This window comes from Syngnathus scovelli, chromosome 21 (genome assembly GCF_024217435.2).
Source record: "Syngnathus scovelli strain Florida chromosome 21, RoL_Ssco_1.2, whole genome shotgun sequence".
In the NCBI taxonomy this organism is placed as follows: domain Eukaryota; kingdom Metazoa; phylum Chordata; class Actinopteri; order Syngnathiformes; family Syngnathidae; genus Syngnathus; species Syngnathus scovelli.
In genome coordinates, this window is record NC_090867.1 from 6,369,400 (window position 1) to 6,389,639 (window position 20,240).

The 20,240-nt window shown below is 45.6% G+C and overlaps 1 protein-coding gene across 1 annotated transcript; it reads right to left on the reverse strand.

The window, feature by feature from the left end:
- Positions 1–404: 404 nt before the first annotated feature.
- Positions 405–18,779, reverse strand: meox1 (mesenchyme homeobox 1). Its single transcript, XM_049760165.2, has 3 exons — positions 15,052–18,779; positions 13,060–13,232; positions 405–11,821 (listed from the first exon to the last, which is right to left on the reverse strand). The coding sequence occupies exons 1-3, from the start codon at positions 15,539–15,541 to the stop codon at positions 11,699–11,701; spliced, it is 786 nt and encodes a 261-aa protein (XP_049616122.1). The 5' UTR covers positions 15,542–18,779; the 3' UTR covers positions 405–11,698.
- Between the last annotated feature and the right edge of the window lie 1,461 nt (positions 18,780–20,240).

Genomic DNA, 20,240 nt, shown 5'->3' on the forward strand with positions numbered 1-20,240 from the left:
TATTGCTGTGTCTTTGCGTTACAAAATACAAAATCTGTCCAATGCACCTCCAAGTTCCTCCAAACCGCCCACAAATAAATGTTATCATCACAATTATGTATTTAGAACATCCAACAGCGAATCAACTTTATATGAAAAATGCCTTGTACTACAACAAAGTGACCACTAGGTGGCAAAGGTGACCTCCTTTATGTATTACCCAGCCCAGCATCAGCTTGCACAGAGTAAAAGCAAAACTATTTAACGTCATACAAACATACATACAAAATATTATCTATAAATAAGCTAAACAAAAACTTTTGTTTTTATTTTTGCTGTTAAATTAGGCATTAACAAATGAATTAATCAATGTTTTATAAGTTATTACAGCAAGTAAATAACCCCATTATTATCATTTTTTTAAAAAAAATCCAAACGTACTGTATATGTATGTCTATGATGTCTGCAGTCATTTTTTTTTGCTTGTTTCACTCCCTTTTCACTTTTCACCCCCAGCATGACCTCTGCAGACTGCGGCAGCGATGATGTCACTTTTCCAAGCCTATCAAGAGCAATTAGACGGCCGCACAAGGACTCTGGCGCGCACACACGCGCTATAATTAAGAAGTAGTCTTACATAAACAGAGTAATACAATATCTTAAAACCCATTTGGAAGGAGCCTTTGGCTTATTGCATTTGTCAGCGCTCCCGAACTGATTGGCTCGTCGCTCGCTTGGCCAAGTTTTCAGCGCAGAATCTGTGAGGAAGTTTTGACATATAATATAAAAATATTAGTGGTAATAGGGGGCTTTTGGAGCACTAATATTGCAATATTAATGGGGCTTTTTGGAACCGACCCTGAAGCTGCTCGGTGTCAAATAACACTCTTGACGACTACTGAACTTTAGATTGATGGATGGGTGGGTGGGTGGAAGGGGGTTCTTACTAAATTAAATGTCTAAAAAATACATAAATTAAATGCATATTGATTAGATGAGGTGCATTTTAACGGCAAAGCTGTTAAGGAGGAAAAAAGGCTGTTTTAGGTTCATGCACTTGCAGCCGCTGCAGAGCAGGAATGCAGATTTACAAGCTTGCACAGGCATGCAGATGTGGAACCAAAGAGCAAGTGTTATGGTCAAACCCCTGGTGTGCACAACGCTCCCCTCCCACTCCCCTACCTCCTCCCCCCATCCCGTGCGTGACCTCCCCGCTACACCCCATCTTAACGGTGGTAGCCGCAGCATCCCTGCTGGGTCGGGCCTGTTTATCTCTTCCGCAGCGGCCGTGATTAATGATGCCCCAAACACATCCTCTCTGGAGTTGCGCAGCTGAGTAAACAGGACCCTCCGCTACCGTGGACGCCGTCCCGGGCCCGCCGAGACCCTCCCCCGCCCTTGTGCCCCCGAACCTGGCGACAGGTAGCAACTGATCCTGTGCTGAGATTTGCCGTGTGATGCGCCATGATGATAAAAAAAAAAATAGGAGCACAAGGAAAACGAATAAGAAATTCAAAAGTTTGGCCCAAGTGTCTCTGACATTCCAAACTGGATCACACACCTGTATACACTGCAGGCCAACTGGCAGGAGGAGGCATGCACGCAATGGTATAAAATATTTTTCAAATTTATGCTTCCTGATTCAAAGTGAAGGACGCAAATGAGATATGTGGATACGATGATCCCCAACATTCATTATAAAACACGTACTTTTATACACTTTAAATTCAATCCCAACAGGAACAAAATAAAAGTAAAATCATGGAAACGATCACACAGCATAAAAACAAATGAGGAAAGACATTTTTATACGATATTTTTATTATAAGGATCTAATAGTCAGACTTGGACTTGCCATTAGGAAACACAAGCAATTTGTGCATAATCTCTCTCATTGCTGAAATACGGCTTTGACTTTTCCAATTTCGAAACATCAACAATATCATTTTTTTATTTTACACTTTTTAGTTGATGATCAATATTAATATTAAAAACCTTTGTAGTGCACAAATGCAAAACATGAGTGTACAAAAGGGTGTGTAGACTTTTATCATCTATTGTATTGCCACATTTTTTGATTTTACATATAACTTCATTGACTTCATTTCATGCCTGCATGACAATTTCATGTTTCGCATTGATTGTGTTCAAAATGTCCAATTGTGTACAACAAATTTGTGCTGGGTAGCCTCGAGTCTCCTTCAACGTCCAGCTGAGCTCACCGTTTGTACAACAGTGCCAAAAGTTTGCGTCTGCCGTGTCAAATGTTACACATGCCTCCGACGGCAACATTTTAGTGCCGCGCCGACCTTTGGGACCATTTGGTGAGGCCGTTTTGTGTAATTGCTTTCAAAGTGAGCGGCATCACACTCAATAAAGACTTGTATTTCTTTACAGATATGGGAAACTCAACTTTAAGACTTTTTTAAGATAGCGCCCACTCCGATGCTGAGTTCTGAGACCGCTGCGATCGTCTGGGCGGTCGGTGTGGGTGGGGGGTCGCCGGGCCCGTCTGTCCCCATGTCTCGGCATCTGTCTCTGGAGGCCCTGGCGGCGGGGAGGTGTGGGTTGAAGGATGGGGAGTGGAGCACATGTGCCGACATTAAGTGGTGACATGGTGAGAGGCTGCGAGAGCGCCGTGCCGCCACCGTCGCTGGACGTGATTGACGCTGATGTTTTCCTCATAGTCGGTTGAGGTTTGGTGTATGTTGAAGTAGAGTAGAGCGGCGGTTCTGCTGCGGTGGGAGCCGTGAGTCAGAAGCAGCTGCTGCGAGCTTCCACATGAGTGTGTGTCGAACTCAAGATCTTGTTTCAGCTCCGCATGCGATGTAAATGATGTGTGTGCTCTTTGCGTATGCGCATTGTTTCACGGGCGTTCATGTATGTTTGAGGCCAGATGATCACGTCCTGTCAGTCTGCAGCCTCCCGCAAAAACCCAAAGCACCCCCCCCTCCATCTCTCCCGGGGGACGGCGTTGGAAACGCGCACTGACGCTCTTCCTCTCCTGCGCGTTCTTGCCTTGGTGAGACACAAATTCCCACTTCCTGTCAAACTTCCAGTGCTGCTTTTTCCTGTCAAAATTCCACAGCCATTAAACTTTCCTGGCAAGCGTTCAGAAAACAGTTTGGGATGGGGGAAGGAGGGCGGTGAGGGGGGATGGTGGGGGTCTTGGGTTCCACCCTTCGACCTCCTCGTCTTCTCTCCTCTGGAGATCTCACATCCTGCTGGCCACCTTCAATAAAGATCTGACTTCATTCTTGTTTTTGCTGCTGATCGGGTTTCTTCAAAAAAGTGTTTTTCAGAGTGTGTCCAGACGAGACGTCCACCCCCTCCAACCGTACTATAACCCCCCCCAGTCCCTCAACAACCCCACTGTCCCGCTTTTCCTTTTGCCCGTGTCTCGTCCAAGATAAAGCACGGCAGGGATTAGTCTGAGGCAAATATGGAACTGGAGACTGTGATTTTGTCACGCTCTGAAACCATTTATGCAAGACAAACAACATGGTCTCCCATGCGAGGCCAGGAGGAGGTGGTGGAAGACGAGGTAGTGGTGCTGGTGTTGGAGCTACCGTGCTGGAGCAAGTCCTCCTTTCTGATCTTCATGTCACAGTAGAATTAGTTTCTGCTTTTATGAAAAGGTTGCTTCATGTTGTCTCCACTTTCCACACATAAGGGTGAGGTCTTAGTTTTGGTATACTCTGTGTCTAGTTTTAAGCTTAAGATGTCATCCTGGGTCTTGATTTACGTTCCGGGCTCAGGTGGCTGATGAATGTTTTGAGTAGAACCTTTCAATGTTTACATTTTGGTCCAAGTACTGATTTGGGTCTTGCTTTGGATGCCCTGTTAACATTGATGTTGAGGTTGAGGCCTATACGGCATTGGTTTTGGTATATCGAAGCATCTCAACTCCCCACTGAGGTTTGCGGCCCAAACCAGCTGCTCACACTTGTAAAATTCATGTGTGCACGTGTGGGTGTGAGTATATGTAGCCCTCGACCCGAACCGGTCCAAATGAGAACAATCTGTTCGGGCTGGACGCCGGAGCGGGAGCGTGGGAGGCCATAGTTTCAGCGCTCGTCAAAGGAGAGCAGGACTGACAGCAGGAGGACCAGCCAGGTCCAGACACCTGCGGCGGAAGCTCTCTTTGATTGGAGGGGGCAAGGGGGGTTGGTCCAAAGCAGACCACGTCGGGCTGAACAGGCGTGTTGTAATAACTAAAAGACTGGGGTTGTAAGATGATAGCCTGGCAGGATTTAGTTGACTAGCTGAGACTTCCCGTTCAGACCAAAGTCAGCACGGAATGCGATCGGTGTTCCCGTTCTCGGTGTTTGTGTGAACAGAGTGGCCGAGGATGATGGAGCGGGGGAGCCGCACCGTGCAGAGTGCGAGCTTATGAACATTGGTGATGATGACAGTACGCAGAGATTGAGGGGGGGTGTTCGTGGTTGGGGGGGGGGGTGAGTCACCCTGAGGTGCCGACAGCCTTGGTGAAAGTTCTGCCCTCTGCGGGGACGGCACCGTGGAACCCGATATGGCCTTTTGGTGTCCCGTCAGCTGGTGCCCGCCTCTGGGCCCGTTTCCTTTTGATGCGGGGTTAATTCAGCGGTCATAAATTTTTTTTAAAATAATTTAGGGGTACTGTACTACAACATTTAGTACAAAAATGCATGTTGTGAGAGCTTAGAGAGGAAGAAAGTGCAGAGAGGATGGAGTGGTTGACTGCTTTACGATGAAAAATGTTATGTTTGATTGGTGTTATTCACGGCTGACGTGACTCGACGTTAAACGGGCCTCCAGGAACTGCCGACAGCACGCTTCCTCCGCGGCCATGTTGTCTTTGCTTCCCTCTGGACGGAGCACGGCGCTGTTTTCGGCGCGGTGGGTCAACGTGAATCCACGTTCACAGATGGTTGGTGCTAATGGCTCGTGTTGCTATCGCTCGGGGGCAGTGGGGTAAAAACCATGTCCAGGGAAAACAGTGAAACAAACACCAATGTGATCCCCGCGCTTGTTTTGGTTGGAGCTAACTCCTGCTGACTGGCATAACAAACTGTCGGGTCGTTCAGGCTAGCATCAGATGATATAATTGTAACGTGTCTATTGCATGCTAAAAGAAACAAGAGAGGGAACAAAAATGAACTCTCGCTCTCTCTGGGAGTGTGTGAGGACTTTTTTCCCAGTGCAATCATTGGGCGTGGATGTTAGCAGCATCACACAATGGCCTTAGACGCATATTGTTACGCTTTGACCTATTGTGAACCCCCTACAGTGGAATTACCTTCCACGCTCTCCGGCCAGCTTTCCTGCTCCTTGTTCCTCACCCAGACTACCTTCACTCACCTTTCCCCCCTCCCTCTCCCTACTTCCCATTTCCCATCCCATTGCCTGTTGCTATTTTCTTCAATTTGCTTCCAGACAATTAAGAGGACGTGAGCCAAATGTCTGTCCAGAAACAGACACCAAGAGTAGACGGTGGAGGGCTATCGTCTTGCCCTTTGTCCAACAAAAACTTGGCGTTCCTCAACCCCGGCAGAATCCACATCCGACCTGACAAACAATGTCACGGCGGGATAAAACCGTATCCAAGACGGGGGAGGCTCACCCGCCAATTCGCTAACACGCAAAGTATCCGCAGAGCGCACACGTGTCTGGAACGCCGTGTCTCACTTGTCGGGGAGGCTGAGGTGTCACAGGAAGTCGGAGTGCGATTCCAACGGCCCTGCAGCTGGCTGACGGCTGCGCTCTGAGGGCTTAATCCTTGGGGTTTTAACTAGGATTTGGGTCGTCGGAGAAAAAAACGCTTCCGGCTTCATAAAGATGTTGAAAAGAGGACTTCAGTGAAAATTTGATGCTGCTGTTCTTAGTTATGCCAAAGGGGTAAAAAAGAAAGTCTGGAGAGTCTTTGACTGCCCGCTCTGCTTTATCATTGGTTAAATCCACATCACATGATTTAAAAAAAAAAATAACCAGCATCTCCATTATCGAGCAGTCTCAATTTATTGGGTACCGGTGGAGGTTGCCAATATTAGCTATTGGTACTTAAGGCTTTTGGCTGTACTGCAACAGATGAGATTTGAGGGTTCATGTGTACGCCGCCACGCATGGAAGCGACGTAATGTGTTTTTACTCTTTGCGGGTGTGAAGGATGCTGACCTCATTCCCGCCCGTCTCGTCGTCCTCCTCCGGCTCGAGGCCGATACTGACAGCTCGGCTATTGTTCCAGCGAGTGCGTGGGCTCGCGGGGCTCCCATGTGGTAGAAATCATCCGCCCACGTGCTGCAGCCGACGGGGGCCCGAGACCATGAAACCGTATACCGAGTAAGAGCGAGAGAGAGTCTGTGGGCTGCAGGACGACGTTCTGATGAAAGACAGTGTGAGTGCGGGGAAAAATAACAAACGCCAGGCTCCCGCACACACTCGAAAGTCACGCGAGAGGCTTTGCAAAGGCCTCGCGGGGCCCCGGCTGGTGGACGGGCAGACGGATCCAGGGCTGGAGGTGGGTGGGACACAGCCGCCTGGTTCTCCTGAGGCTGCTTTGGATGGAAGCCAGGCCGAGAGCTGGTGCGCCCTATTGGCTTGCACGCCATTATAAAAAAAAAAGAAAGCGAGCGTCTGCGCCCTTTCAAGTGGGTGACTGCATGTCCGTTTATTGAAGTCAGCTGCAACGCCGGTGAGGTATTATTCCCCAATACAGCCAATTACCAGAGGTGGCAAAAGTACTCACACTTTGTTCTTAAACAGACGTGAGTTATGTAAAAAAGTGGAGGGTAATAGTTGAAGTACTGATTTAACTCCTTTACCAAAACAGAGTGAAAAAGTACAGAGACTAGATTTTTTTTAAAAATTTGATAAAAAGTGGGATCTTTTTTTATACTGCAATTGCAAATTAATATTTTTTTTCTCCCCATGTGTTTCTTTTAAACAAACAATAAATTAAATCACATTGACATTACAAAAATATTTTTCTTTTAGGTTCGGCTTCCGCACAAATAAAGACAAATGAACCATGAATTTATATGAAAGCTAATTTATTTAAGTTGTTAATTTACTAAACACTTGGACGTGCAGTCCTTTAGGTTTTACACAACAACTTTACAAAATCCTTCCAAACAAGTGTTAGCATTCCAAGCATAATTTGATAAAGTAAGTTGTGGAAAGTACAGATATGAGTTTTCAAATGCAAGGAGTAAAAGTAAATAGTCCGGGAAAAAAAAGGGAGTACAGATACCTGGAAAATTGACCTAACTTCTCAGCGCTGCCAATTATTTATAAACGTGGTTAGAATCCCAATGGAAGAAGCTGGCGTGAGTCCACATGCAGACATAAAAATATGGCTGAGGACATTATAAAAGCTTTGCCTCACTGTGTGTTTACTGTGCTCTGAAGCCCGGCAGCACATTTTCACCTCAAACAAAAAAAGTAAACCTACATGCAGCTTTTTTTTGACAGCATGACCTCATGCGGCCTTGGGTCCTCCTCCTCTTTTTTTTTTTTTTTTAATGACAACACCTGTACTGGAATAGCTGCCTTCTCAGGGTCCGAAAGTTTCTGTGGAAACCCAAATCCCTGGAATTTATTACAAGGTGGGGGCGTTAAATGTGCGTCTGATGCTCAGCAACCGTGAGCGGCCCTGAAACGCGTTAAACTGCCTTTCATGCTAACGTAAAAGGTTAATTGGTGATTAACTCCGACTGGTGACATCATACGGGAACAATACGTCAGGGAAAATCACGTATTGGGTCTGTGCTGTTGTTGAACAGCACGTCAAACGGTCCACCTGCATGCCGAGACTATGAAGCAAAAAAAGGGTGGGACACTAATAACTCACATTCAATATATCCAGTTTTAATAAAAGCAATTTATGGAAATTTGATCTTGTACACCAACTGTAGTGACAATCCTTTTATTCTGTCTGGTGTTACAATATAATCGGCAAAGGTGCCCAAAAAGACAATTCAGAAGAGTGGACAGTAAAGAATCCAAGCCTGACCTCTTCAACTTTCTTATCTAAACAGGACGACCTTTACTGGCAGTCCTGGTGGTGATGGTGGTGGTGGGGGGTGCCATGGGGTAACAGAGGACTCATCCATCACCCGTCAGCTCCCAGAGTGCACAGGGACTACTGGGGATTGCCATCATAAAAGTGTCACGGCTGCCGGAGAGAGCCTGGGACAACTAAAGACTAACACGGCCTCTTGACTGGAAGCTGACTGTGTAAAAAAAAAAAACTCAGGGCTCCTGAAGTCTCCAGCAGTGCGGGAGACATCTGTCATTGTAAAAAGTCTCAAGGACCCAAGCTTGAAATGGAATGGAAAGTTGGCCATGTTGGTTTGGAGCCCATTTTGGGCACATTCCAAACTTCTACTTAAGAAGCAGCGAGACCAGGGATGGGACACTGGAACTTATACATGGTCCAAAAAGTAAAAAAAAATTACAATGACATTTGGGAATATTTCGAAGTCGGACACTGAGCAGTAGCCGGCGTGTGAGCTTCCTGTCGAACAAGGCCTTCAGTGTTTTCACGCGGTGATGGAGCGGTCGGCCGCGTGATGCTTCGCAGAGTAGAACCGTCGGTCGAACTTCCGGGGGTGTCGGGTCAGCATCAGCAAACGCCGGAGTGGGCGGGACGCGACGTCCAAAAAGCAGTACTTGGCAGGAAGTCTGATAATTTAAGGTTTCGGCTTCTAAGCTTTGACGGATTGCGCTGCGGAAAGTGTAGTATTTATTCCTCCTGAGGGACTCGCCAATCACATGAGACGATGGAGTTGGGGGGTGATGGCGGGATCCTTCTGCATTATGTGCGAGGGTCCACTCATCAGGTTGGATTTTTTGCCCGCAGGTACTCAGAAACACATGAGCCACAAAAGAAGCTCAATGGCATGCAGACACACGCAAACACATGCTCCTGATATGCTTCCCTTGGACTCAACGGCCATCTTGGGAGGATGTTCGGCCGACACGCCATACACTAACTGCCCCCCAGCAACCCCCGTCACGCCTGCACTTGGCTGGGTTCTGTCTAACATGTGTGAGAGGATGAAAGCGTACATAGTACAAATCAATGAGAAACGGGGGGTAAAAATTTTAAACAGGGGTCTTCCCTAACTACTTTTATAGACTTTAAATGTAAGAAAATGATTTGTTTTTGAGTCTGTAGCCACTTTTGGCTATTTTTGGATATTTGAATAAGTAAGTTAGGATCGGTTTGAAAAGTTTTTGACCACAAACAAAATCTGAAGTAGCACTACGAGATCGTTGCTGCCAACAAATCAAATCAGAAGTACCATGTTGTGAAATATTCATAATTTGTTCCAGTAATTTTCAGTCTTTTCAACTTTGCAGCAGCCTTTGACGCCTTGTCATGAAAGCGACTTGCTCGGCATGAATCATTCATCGCTGGAATTTTTTTTTTTTTAAATGGAAAGTGTGCAGCTGCTCTCACAACTGCAACATACGTTTGCCGCCACAAACGTGACATTTTCAGCCGTCTATTCAAAAGCAATTAAGATGATGTGAGAGGATGAGTACGTTATTAAGTATCAAGGAATGGTGAAGTCTAATAAAAAATGACTTAGACCTTATTATTACCTCATTAGTCACCATTACAAGCAATATTTTTAGTTTGGGGGAATCATTAAACCAATCAGACCTTATTATTAACTCCATTATTCACAATTTCAATCAATATTCACACTTGATTACACCAATGACTTCACCATAGGTCAATTTTGAGCCACAATTTGGCAGGCGGGTTAAATAAAGATGATCACACGGCCTCATTTTCATTCAAATGAGGTCATTACAAATCAGTAAAAAAAAAAAAAACGAAGCTATGAGATAATATTTAGTCTCTCCCGCAGCTAAATGGAAGAGGAAACCAATGTTATGCCTACCTCAACATGCAGCAATCACACAAACCGCCAAACTCGACTAATCCATTAATTTGACCGCGCTACGCCTTTAAGCGGAGCCTCCACAGCGCAAGAACAACATTCCAGCCTCATTAGTTTACACTGCTGATATTAATACTATGATTACAATTGGACACGGTTTATTTGGACTACTATTAGCCCTAATACAATAATAGAGTCTGAAAGAGGTTCAGATGTGGGGGTGGGCACAGGATCTACCCCCAGCAGCTGCAAAGGGGGTGGGGGGGGCTTGCACCGGTCAGGCGTACAGTAACACTTGACCTCTGCTGTGTGCGTGTATTCATCCCCCTCCCGCCAACACGGTCCCTGCAGACGGAGCCAAAGGGCAGTAACCTCCAAAGGCTTTGTTTGGTGGTCCGCGGGGCGAGCATAGGCCCACTATTGTACAATCGCACCGTTCAAAAGCTTGTTTTCTTTGGGAAGCAGGAAATTGGATGACTGGCTACCTGCTACAACAACATCCTGTACTTGAGAAGCCGTCTTCTCGCCCATACCCACCTATTATTTCCCTTTTCCATCATACGCAAGTGGTCAGGCAGAAAGATTCTTTTTAAATCTCCCTCCGGTGCCGACCCACCTCGCACTCCCCCCTCCCTTGTGCGTGGGCTTGTCTAGTTTCACTCAGGTTGAGATCAAATTGGCCTCATCCAGATGCTTCCGTACTAAAGAGTGTGCGGCAGCTTCAGTTTTGGGAGTCAGACGCTGCCCGGAATGATGCTATCAGACGCAATACACATACGCACGATTTTATTTTATTTCTCCATCCAAGTTTTCTTTCTAAACGATGACGTAACAGCCTCAGAGGTATTTTTTAGGACAGGAAGTAGCAACACCCTCAAGGTCAGGCCACAAGACCCCACTATGCCATATAGTATTGACAGACACACATATATATAAATGAATACCTTTTATAATAAAAGAATGATGTCATTGGAGGACATTATTGCTGACTATAGGGTGCACTGTCAGGTGTGAGTAATGCTTGTTGCAGCGTGAAAACATTTTCTGGGATTAAGACGCATTACAGGATGACTGCGACTTGATGAGCACTCATTCTGAGAGGATTGCGTGACATCACTAATGATAATTACGCCACCGTGGGCAGGGATTTATGTGACGCCTTGGACAGCCATGGTCCCCATTAGGCAGGATGAGCTCACGTGACCCCCACACAGGAAGACTTGGCTGTTATACCCGACCTGGAATGTCCAGGAGGTACAGATCTGACACGGACAATGGATGGTGTGCAACTGAAATCTTATGTATTATTCTCTTACGGACAAAATAAGGACAGTGTAAGCTAATAAAAAATAATTTCATGAAACTCATTTTGCTTCTGTTTGTGCAGCATTTGAAATAAATGCTGAAGATATGTTGCCAGTTTTATTGCAGAGGATTTATTCTATTTGCGCAAAAAAAACAAAAAAAAGTCAACATCTGTTTTTATCGCTAACATTCAAACAGTATAAAAAAAACATGGAAAAAAAAAATGCACTTTTTTATTGAGTCTCTGCAGATTGTTGCAGTCACGTGACAAAAATGGCGATGACATCCAGTCTTGCCCATCCAGGAGGCTTCTCACAATATTCAAGATGGATGGCTCACAAACAAAACTGAGATCATGGTGGACATCAATCAACTATGTACATTGGAAAAGCACACATACTTCTCTTCCTGGGAACACAAATTAAAAATAGTCTTTGGAATTGTTGGATTCCTTCGTAACGAGGTCAGACTTGACCAGCGTTCCGTCTTGGTGCCTTCCCTTTTTTTCTTTCTGCCGCCTCTCAGTCAGAGCTGGGCGAGGCGGCCGAGTCCATGTCGTCGTTCTCCAGGTCGTTGGGTGACGACGACTGTCCGCCTTTCACCCGCTTCCACTTCATCCGCCGGTTTTGGAACCAAACTTTCACCTGGAGAAAAAATACAAGATAGATTCTTAGTAATTTTTTTTTGTATTGCCGTATTATGAAAGAATCAGAATTTTGCTCAGTTTCGACTTTTTTTTTTTTCCAAAAGCCTTTCAGTCAGACTATTTCAACATATCATCTCGTTTACCGACACAGGATGTCGGTTCACTCATCTTCCTTACTCGTCAATAGGAAATACTTTGACACCGAGAATAGCAGCCAACGGCAGGAAGTTCTTCATAATGGATCACAACAAATGAGTGGATGGTGACACTCAAGCGCTTCTTGCTTCGACTCATTCTTGCTTTTTTTATTTTAATTATAAAAAACCGAGCATCTAAAAATAGCGTTTAAAGTAAAATATGCCAAATCAAAACAAGAAGGCAACTCGCTGTCCTCTTTTTTATGGAAAACTAGAACTTGATCATCCTTTTTATTTTTTTCCCCCTCATTTTTTTGGATCAAGTTTGTAGAAGTTGGACATGGACACTTCCTCATCCATCCTCATATGATGTGTTCCAACATCCTGATCCCCCTTCTTTGCCGTCCACTGTCCTTCATGACGACTGATGGAAAGGACATCACAACAACGTCGAGGATGGAACACGGCCGCCGTCGCGTTCCAGCTGTCTGGGAATTCCATTTTGAGAAGCAGACGGCCGTTCCGTGCGGTCACCGTGGCACCGCTGTCTCATTAGCCGGGACACCGGACTTTTTAATATAGCCGGCCCGGTTTGATGGCGCCCCCTCACTAAAGCCTCACGTCATGCGGAGAGAACCACAAGAGTCCGGGCAGGAAAACATCTGCTCATTGTAATTTGGACGACGGCAATGACTTCGTGTGACGGAAGGAGCGGGAGAAGAAGTTTTATTTTCGCCGATTCCAGTTGCATTGCAAAAGGAATACTGGTCAAACTTCATTTTGTACTGATGAAGCTTTCATCAATTTGTGCAAAAACAATTTTTAGTACAAACTGAGAAAAACAGACCGAATAAGCCAATTATTTTTTTAAACTTTCGTCCTCCTGCATTTGATTAAAACAAATTGCTAGCATTGTACGTAATTGTAGGAGATGTGATGCAATTTGTTTAAGTGCCTTTAAGAGGCGGGGCCTGTTGCATTGAATGTGATGACCGCAAGTCTGCATGTGAGTGTCTGGGCGTGAGCTGTGGCTGACAGCAGCTCTTCATGAGCGTCTCTCCTTTCCCACGTATGCAGACATACCAACATGGTCTCATACCTGTCTTTCTGTGAGGTCCAGGTTGACTGCAATCTCGTAGCGGCGCAGCCGGGTCAGGTAGTTATGGTGGGTGAACTCGGCCTCCAGTTCCCTCAGCTGCTCCTTGGTGAAGGCCGTGCGCTCCTTGCGGGCCTTGCAGTTAGTGTCGGCCTTGCACCCTGACTCCGGTGTGTCTGGGAGAGGATCAGAAGAGAAACTCATTGGGCTGGGACATTTTTTTTAAGCAAGACAAAAAAAAAAATAGCGCCTTTAATTTTTATGACACCAACAAACTTTAACGGTCAGGGCACGGTAATTTTAGGACCACCGAGAATCGCACACAGCGGGGTCGACATTTGGCTAATTTGTCCATTTGGCCATGCAAGCCACACGGGGACCGACTTAGTGGAGGAATGCGGCGGAACATCGTTAAAGCTGCCAACAAAGGAACAAAGATGAGCGTGTGTGTGTTTGTGTGTGTGAGTCCCGTGGAGACCCCTACATTAACTCAGCTCTACCTGACAACACATCCATCAGGAGATGCCTCAAACGTCTCCACAGGGGTTGGCATATTTTAACAATGTCACAAAAAAGTTTTAAAAATATATTTAGAACATAATAGTCGCATCAAGATAAGATTGTTATCATTATTTGCCATTTGAAGCTGACCCTGTGACAATGTTATTATTCGATTCTAAAAGAGCAACTTTGTGGCAAAAAAATTCTAATGATTTTCTCAAAAAATCTATAAAAAAACAAACCTTCCTCCCCCCCAAAAAAAACTCTAAAAAGTTCTCCAAAAATAAAGTTTCAATGACAACTTTGTTTCGAATGAAAACAAAAATCTAAAAACTTAAGTTGTCAACAAGGAATCATTTAATGAAATTTTCCTCCTTGAAAAAAACATTAAAAATTGTAATTGTCGCCCTTTTTTATTATTATTATTATTAACATCATATCATTCTCTCTAAATTCCGGGGTTTCTTTATGTGCGCAAGAAACTATATTAAATTTGTTTTTATCTTTTTCTTTTTACAAATACTGCATTCAAACCGTTAAACAGAAGCTCTTCGGTCTGCAGTGACTATTAAAGGTGTAAACAAATCACGAGTGATGGAATATTACGGACTACAACAAAATGACGTCATCGTATTTAACTTTCAAACAACGCTAATTTGACAACTGTTAGCTTTGCCAGAGGTTCTAGCCAGAAAGTGAACTTCTGCAAATCCAGATGTGCATTTACTACATGTGTAAGTGCAGATGGTGCACTTAAACAAAACAAATCGCCAGAAATGTCACACTTAAGTTTAAGGTGTCGGCGCTTAATGGCGTTCAGGTCGGCCGGCAGCGTCCTTGTGGGACCGAACACCTGGTGGGACCTTCCGACACCCCACCCCCAATAAATATTCCGCACAGCCAGCTGCTGTAAAAGCGGAGGGGCACGCAAACTGTTTGAGTGGAAGCCACAAATTGTCTGTGGACCAATTAACATCATTTGACAGCCAAGCACAGAAGCGTGACTTCACAGATTACCTATGCAGGGGTAATTTTACAACCGTTATTGCCAATTAATTAAAAGAAAATTAGCTGCTGTTCTTATGACATTGTAAGGAGAAAACTACCATTGCTCTGTGCATTATGACCGCTCAATAATTTACTTACTATTATTTGCACATTTGGAAATTGTACAATTATAACACATTAGGACCTTTAACATGAGTAATTAGTGATTAAAAGAATAACAGTTTAATGATGCTATCTATTTATCTAGCAACAGTAGCTAGCTATCGAGCTAGCAATAGGATATAGCAATATCTTAGATATATTTACAGATATTTTATAAATCACATATATTTGCTACATATGCATAGCTAGCTAGATATACAATAGAATCTAGCTATCAATATTAAATATGAATATTCCGTAAATTGTAGAATTGTTACAATTTCTACTCATGTGGAGAAACTAATACGATAAATTAACACTCCAGTGAGAAGTGTGTCCCCTCACCTGTGCCATCTCTCTTCCTCTTGCCGCCGCTCTTCTTGTCGGAGTCGCCCGATGCCACGCTCTGAGGCGAGTATTCCCCCTCGGGGCACCCAGGCAAGTTCCCCGGCAGTCGCTCGGCTCCCACACTGTCCAGCTCGGACCCCGCGCCCTCCCCCACCGCGGCGGAGGCGACCACGGGTGGGCAGGCCTCAAGGGCTCGACCCCGCGTTTCGCAAGGGTTGAAGTGCCAGTCGGGCCTTTGGTAGCCTCCCTGACTGTCCGGGTAGAGCCTGTCATCGCGGGGATAGGCGGCGGCATGCGGCAACAGACAGGAGCCGGAGAAGTCCGTGTAGGCCAGAAACTCTGGCTTTTGGTGCAGGGAGAAAGGGGCTTGCTGGTAGGGCGACTGCAGGTTGGCGCCCGGGACGCCTGAGTGAGGGTTCCGCATGCACCCCCAGATGGGACTGCTGGGGTGGGCGCTCCTCATGCAGCTGCTGGCCGGCTGGTCCATGGTGGCACTTGGAAAAAAGTCAATGAAGTCCCTCTTGACGGCGTGAGGACGCGACGCCTCTGTGACCCCCCCGTTGTCGCTCGCACTCCTGCGGGGTCCTCGGGTACTTTCTGGTACTGGCTTGCTAGAGCTGGATGCTCAACTGCTGGGCTGAGGCGCCGGGGCCGGCCCTTTTCACAGGTCTGGTGAGGCCTCCTTGACAGTGAGCCCTCCTCCTCAAGGTGGGAAAGCACGGCCAGTTTATGGTAGGGGGAAACGCGACACCCCGGAGGCGGAGTCTGCAGGCCTTCGGCCACATGTTGGAGTAGCTGGCCTGCCGCATCCACTAGTATTAATCACAAGGGAAATTTTATATGCACATCTAATGGGCTTTCCAGACGCGGCCATTTTAAAAGGGACATTGTCTGCCGGCGAGAAAGCAGCCACCCACATGGGAGCAGTCCAGCCAACTCCTTTCCAGCTCCTTCGTGCTCATGGACACCCCCCTTAAGTTGCTTTTTGACACCCGGATGCTGTCCTCTGTGTTTCGATCGCATCCAAATCCACCTGGCGGCATTCCCTTTTTTCTCTCCCACATCGATGACATGCACGATATGGAAATTCAGGGCTGTGATTCAACAACATGAGTGGGATGTTGGCTTGGGGAAAAAGGAAAGTCTTCTGGTGGATGCTTCCTGTCTTTTTTCAACACACAGCAAACAGCTGTGGCCGCATGAACCAAATTTGCTTACCCAAACCCGTGTCACAATCACGTACTTCCCTCAAGTATCACCAAATTTTAAAGCACTCAATCGCACAAGGATGGATGTTGTAATACGCATGACTCAATCGCCTGATGTGCCGCAATGAATCGCCATCTGTAATTTTTTTTCAGAATTGTCCAGTTCAGTCATTTTCAGCCTTCGCAACACATGCCCTTGTAAAGCTTACTTTTTAATTGTTGTGAACTCGGGCTTTGCCGCGTTCCCACAAAAAGTGGAAAAGGTTCCAAAGTCTGAGGCAAATGGGAGGACGGCCTTTGCGTTCACCCGGTGAATTGTTGAGCCATGAAGCATCGCCGCCTCTTTTTACTGGCCGCACGGCGGGGAGCCAGCCTGCACTACTCTTGTGGTCACGCAGGCCGCCGGCCATCTGTGTGTCGCCATCAATTAGAACGCCTCCCTTCGTGTGTGCTGAGTAAATACACACAAGCCGCAGTGTGTGTGTGTGTGTGTGTCAGCGTGTGATGGGAGTCTGGGTCTATTTGTGTTGATAAGTTCCACACCGCTCCTGTCATGATCTGTCATCAACAAATACCAATTAGAAGCCATGAAAATAAACCATAACTAATGTTAATCTCATAAGGATGACCTGCAAAGCGGCCGTGATGTCATCTGGTAAATGTGAAACTGTTCCACAACATACAATGCTAAGCTTATAAGCCAGCTAGCTCCAGAGAAAGAAAACACAGGATGAAACTGATGTTGATTTTGTCAGCTGCTGATCACGGATTACTTCTGAACGACCAAACTATATTTTGGGTATTTCAATTTATTGTCCACGTGTTTCTTTTAAGAGAAACACACCTCAGTAATACGTGTAACGCATTGTAAATAAATGAACTCGCCATGAGTCACATCTCCAAATCCCCTGCCAGGCCCACAACCTGTTCCTGTCACTCTCAGCTCGCCTGTGTGCATGTGTACGTATTCCGTCACAGTGTCAAGATTAGGAGTCTCCATTCATCTCGACCGTCTGACAGTTAGAACCCCTGGTGAAACTATCTTCACCTGGGAACTGACATATCTGTCTGGGCTACTGTGCCGGGAAGGTCCAGTTCAAAAAATGGAGGGGGAGAGGGTCATAGATACTGCCGGAATAGTATGAATCAGAATTTAAAAAGTTCGGCAAGTTAGTATAACAACTCTACTCTAAAACTTTCCAGTAGTAATGTGCTTTGGTGGTTTTGTCCTTCAAAACCAACAATAACAAAGCAGGCCATGTGTTTATCATTGGGAGCTTATTATTGTGCATTTGGATAGCACGTTCCCATTTTGCGCTAGCCATAAAGTTACTTTTCTTTAAACGTAACTGAGGAAGTGGGAGATGAGGTCACAAACTATCCACGTGGTCGAATACCTCAACCATGACCAGTGCCGACATTTCACTTTCTGTGACATCACAACCCCCTCAAGAAAGCCCAAAAGTCTCGAGCAGAAATTACGCAAGCACGACATCACGTCTCGCTTGGAAACGCCGTTTAGCCAAACAGAGACAACATAATTACCATAATGGTCCAAGAGTTGGCTACCGAGACTACTGTAGCTTCATAAAATGTGAAAACGCTACTACTTACTATAATTTGCTTTATTAGCCCCAAGGCTCCATGTGGGATTCAATTAAACATATGCATATTCACTCCGCTGTGTTTACATTACCCACATTAAACGCTACGTGGGCGTACGTGTGGCAGGGGAGATAAAGCACTCACACGTGCAAACGATCATGCATGATTGCAATCATGTGCAGGCAAAGGTTCCTTCAGAGTGCACGTAGTGAAGGTACATTAGTGGCGTGTCACGCATCCAAGGCTAAGTGACGTTAGTGAGAGTTCGCCCGCAACTTTGCGCGAGATAATATCGACCGGGCCAACTTTTCCTTGGTCATAAAACAATTTTTTTTTGTTACTTTGCATATTCACAGTTAGTATATCCGATCACAGTTCACACTGACATTCTGTAATATGCATGCCAGGCCAGTAGCTGGCGATGTGTTTTGCTAAAATGATTATCATGGATGTGAATGCGACAGCAGCAACGTTTCCTTCGAAATAAATTTTCGCTAAAGTGCCTCAAATGCCTTTGTACGTGTGTAAAGTGCTAAAATGACCTTTTACACTGACGAGGGAAGTGATGACACAATCTCGTGCATTGTGAAGAAGTGCTAACGTGATCTAAAAGTGCTAACACAACAATCTACAAACTCAGACATGAGTTAGGACTGTAGTTTGTTTTAGCAAGAAATAAAAAAACAAAGACGACGTCACCCCTCAGCACACTGACCACAATCGTGTATGCGAGTGTAGTCCGTGTTGTTTTGAGTTACAACAATGAAAACATCTCATTGACACTGCGCCACAAGATCTCTTTTTCCCCGGCCTGCTGCGGCACGCTGAGATGTTCCTGGCAGCCGTTTGGGTTTTTCTTCCAAACACATAATGACTTAATAGCTGCTCCGCAAAGACTGCTCTCTAGCGGTTTGTACTTGGAACAGCTTTGTGGCTCTTCGGGACAAATGAGTTGATTTTAGCAACTGATTGGACTGATTGGAACCTTTCTACTTTTCCAGTGAAACAGCTTCCTTGTGGAGTTCATGCTCACAACTGGCTTAAAGGGGGAATCTCCCAAGATGCACTTCTTCTCATCCGTGAGCTCACATTCATAATGTTCACTTCATTTGTTATATTACAATACAACAGGGGCTGCACAGTAGGACAGCATCGCTGACGCATGTCTGGTCCAACGAGGCAGACCATTTTAAAATACCAATAATGCATTTGTATGTTTTGTAGCTCTCTGCTATTATGTCGTAATCCAGATCCTATTTTATGATTAAAAGAGTGATTGCTGGGAGGTGTCTCCAGACCACTGGCATGCATGGGCTTTGGCATTGTGACATGATCACAGATCACCTTCCTTCCCGCTTCCAAGCAGCAGCACAGGGCTGGACTTCCTGCTTGGGGAGCAGTCACTCTTTGAAGAGGCCCGCATTGAGCGAGCCGCCTCTCAGAGGGGTTGCTCGGCAGAACCCCTCAAACAGAAGCGCATCATCTTTTGAGGGGTTCCCGAGGCGCCTTGCAGACACGCCGGCTGAGTTTCAGTCATCGGGCTGCTCGCACGCAATGTATAGGACACCCTAAAGTGCCACAAAGAGACGGGAAGTGTCTCTTTTTAAGCCAAGTCTACAAAGGTAGTCAAAAACCTTTCTTCTTCCAAAAAAAAAATCCTCACCCCCAATGGAATGATTTACCATAAAAGTCCATGTCAGACATAAAGAATTTACAGTTAGGAAAGAGTAGGCCTAAAATGCACTCATACAAATATTTGTGGTTCAATATTCAAAGGTAGAAAAGTGACCTCAGATTTTTTTTGGTTTAGTTTAGGAAATTTTTGGTTCATCCAGGCAGACGGGCAAGAAATCGCCATGGTGGCCTGCATCGTCCAATCAGAGTTCGGAGCAGAAAGCTCAAACAGGCAGGCAAGTCGTAAGGACTTAAAAGACTTAAGAAGAAGAGAACCACGGCAGCAAGAACTGGAAAATTCCCCAAAAGGCACCAAAAAAGGTCTGCAACAGAACACCAGTTTATGCTTGACACTGTGTAGAAGCTACAATTAGAAGTCATGATGTCATTTGGGCAATGAAGACTTAAGTGATTTTGATAGGACAGTAACAGTGTGACATGAGTTGATGTCAATGACGAGTGACGCCCGCCGTGAACGCTCGCCATCTTGTGCACTAAAACATTTATCTGTCTGATTCTTTCACAGAAGATGAAGAAGACGAGGAGGAGGGAAAGCAAAGAATATTCCAGATGTCAACAGTAAAGTTCGTCCAAGTCCGTCCGGTTTGAGGCCACTGGAGCTTTGCGTGTATATGATGCTGCTAAACGCATTAGCTGGCCGGGCAGCAAAGAATTCTGGGAAGACTTTCAAATCCACAT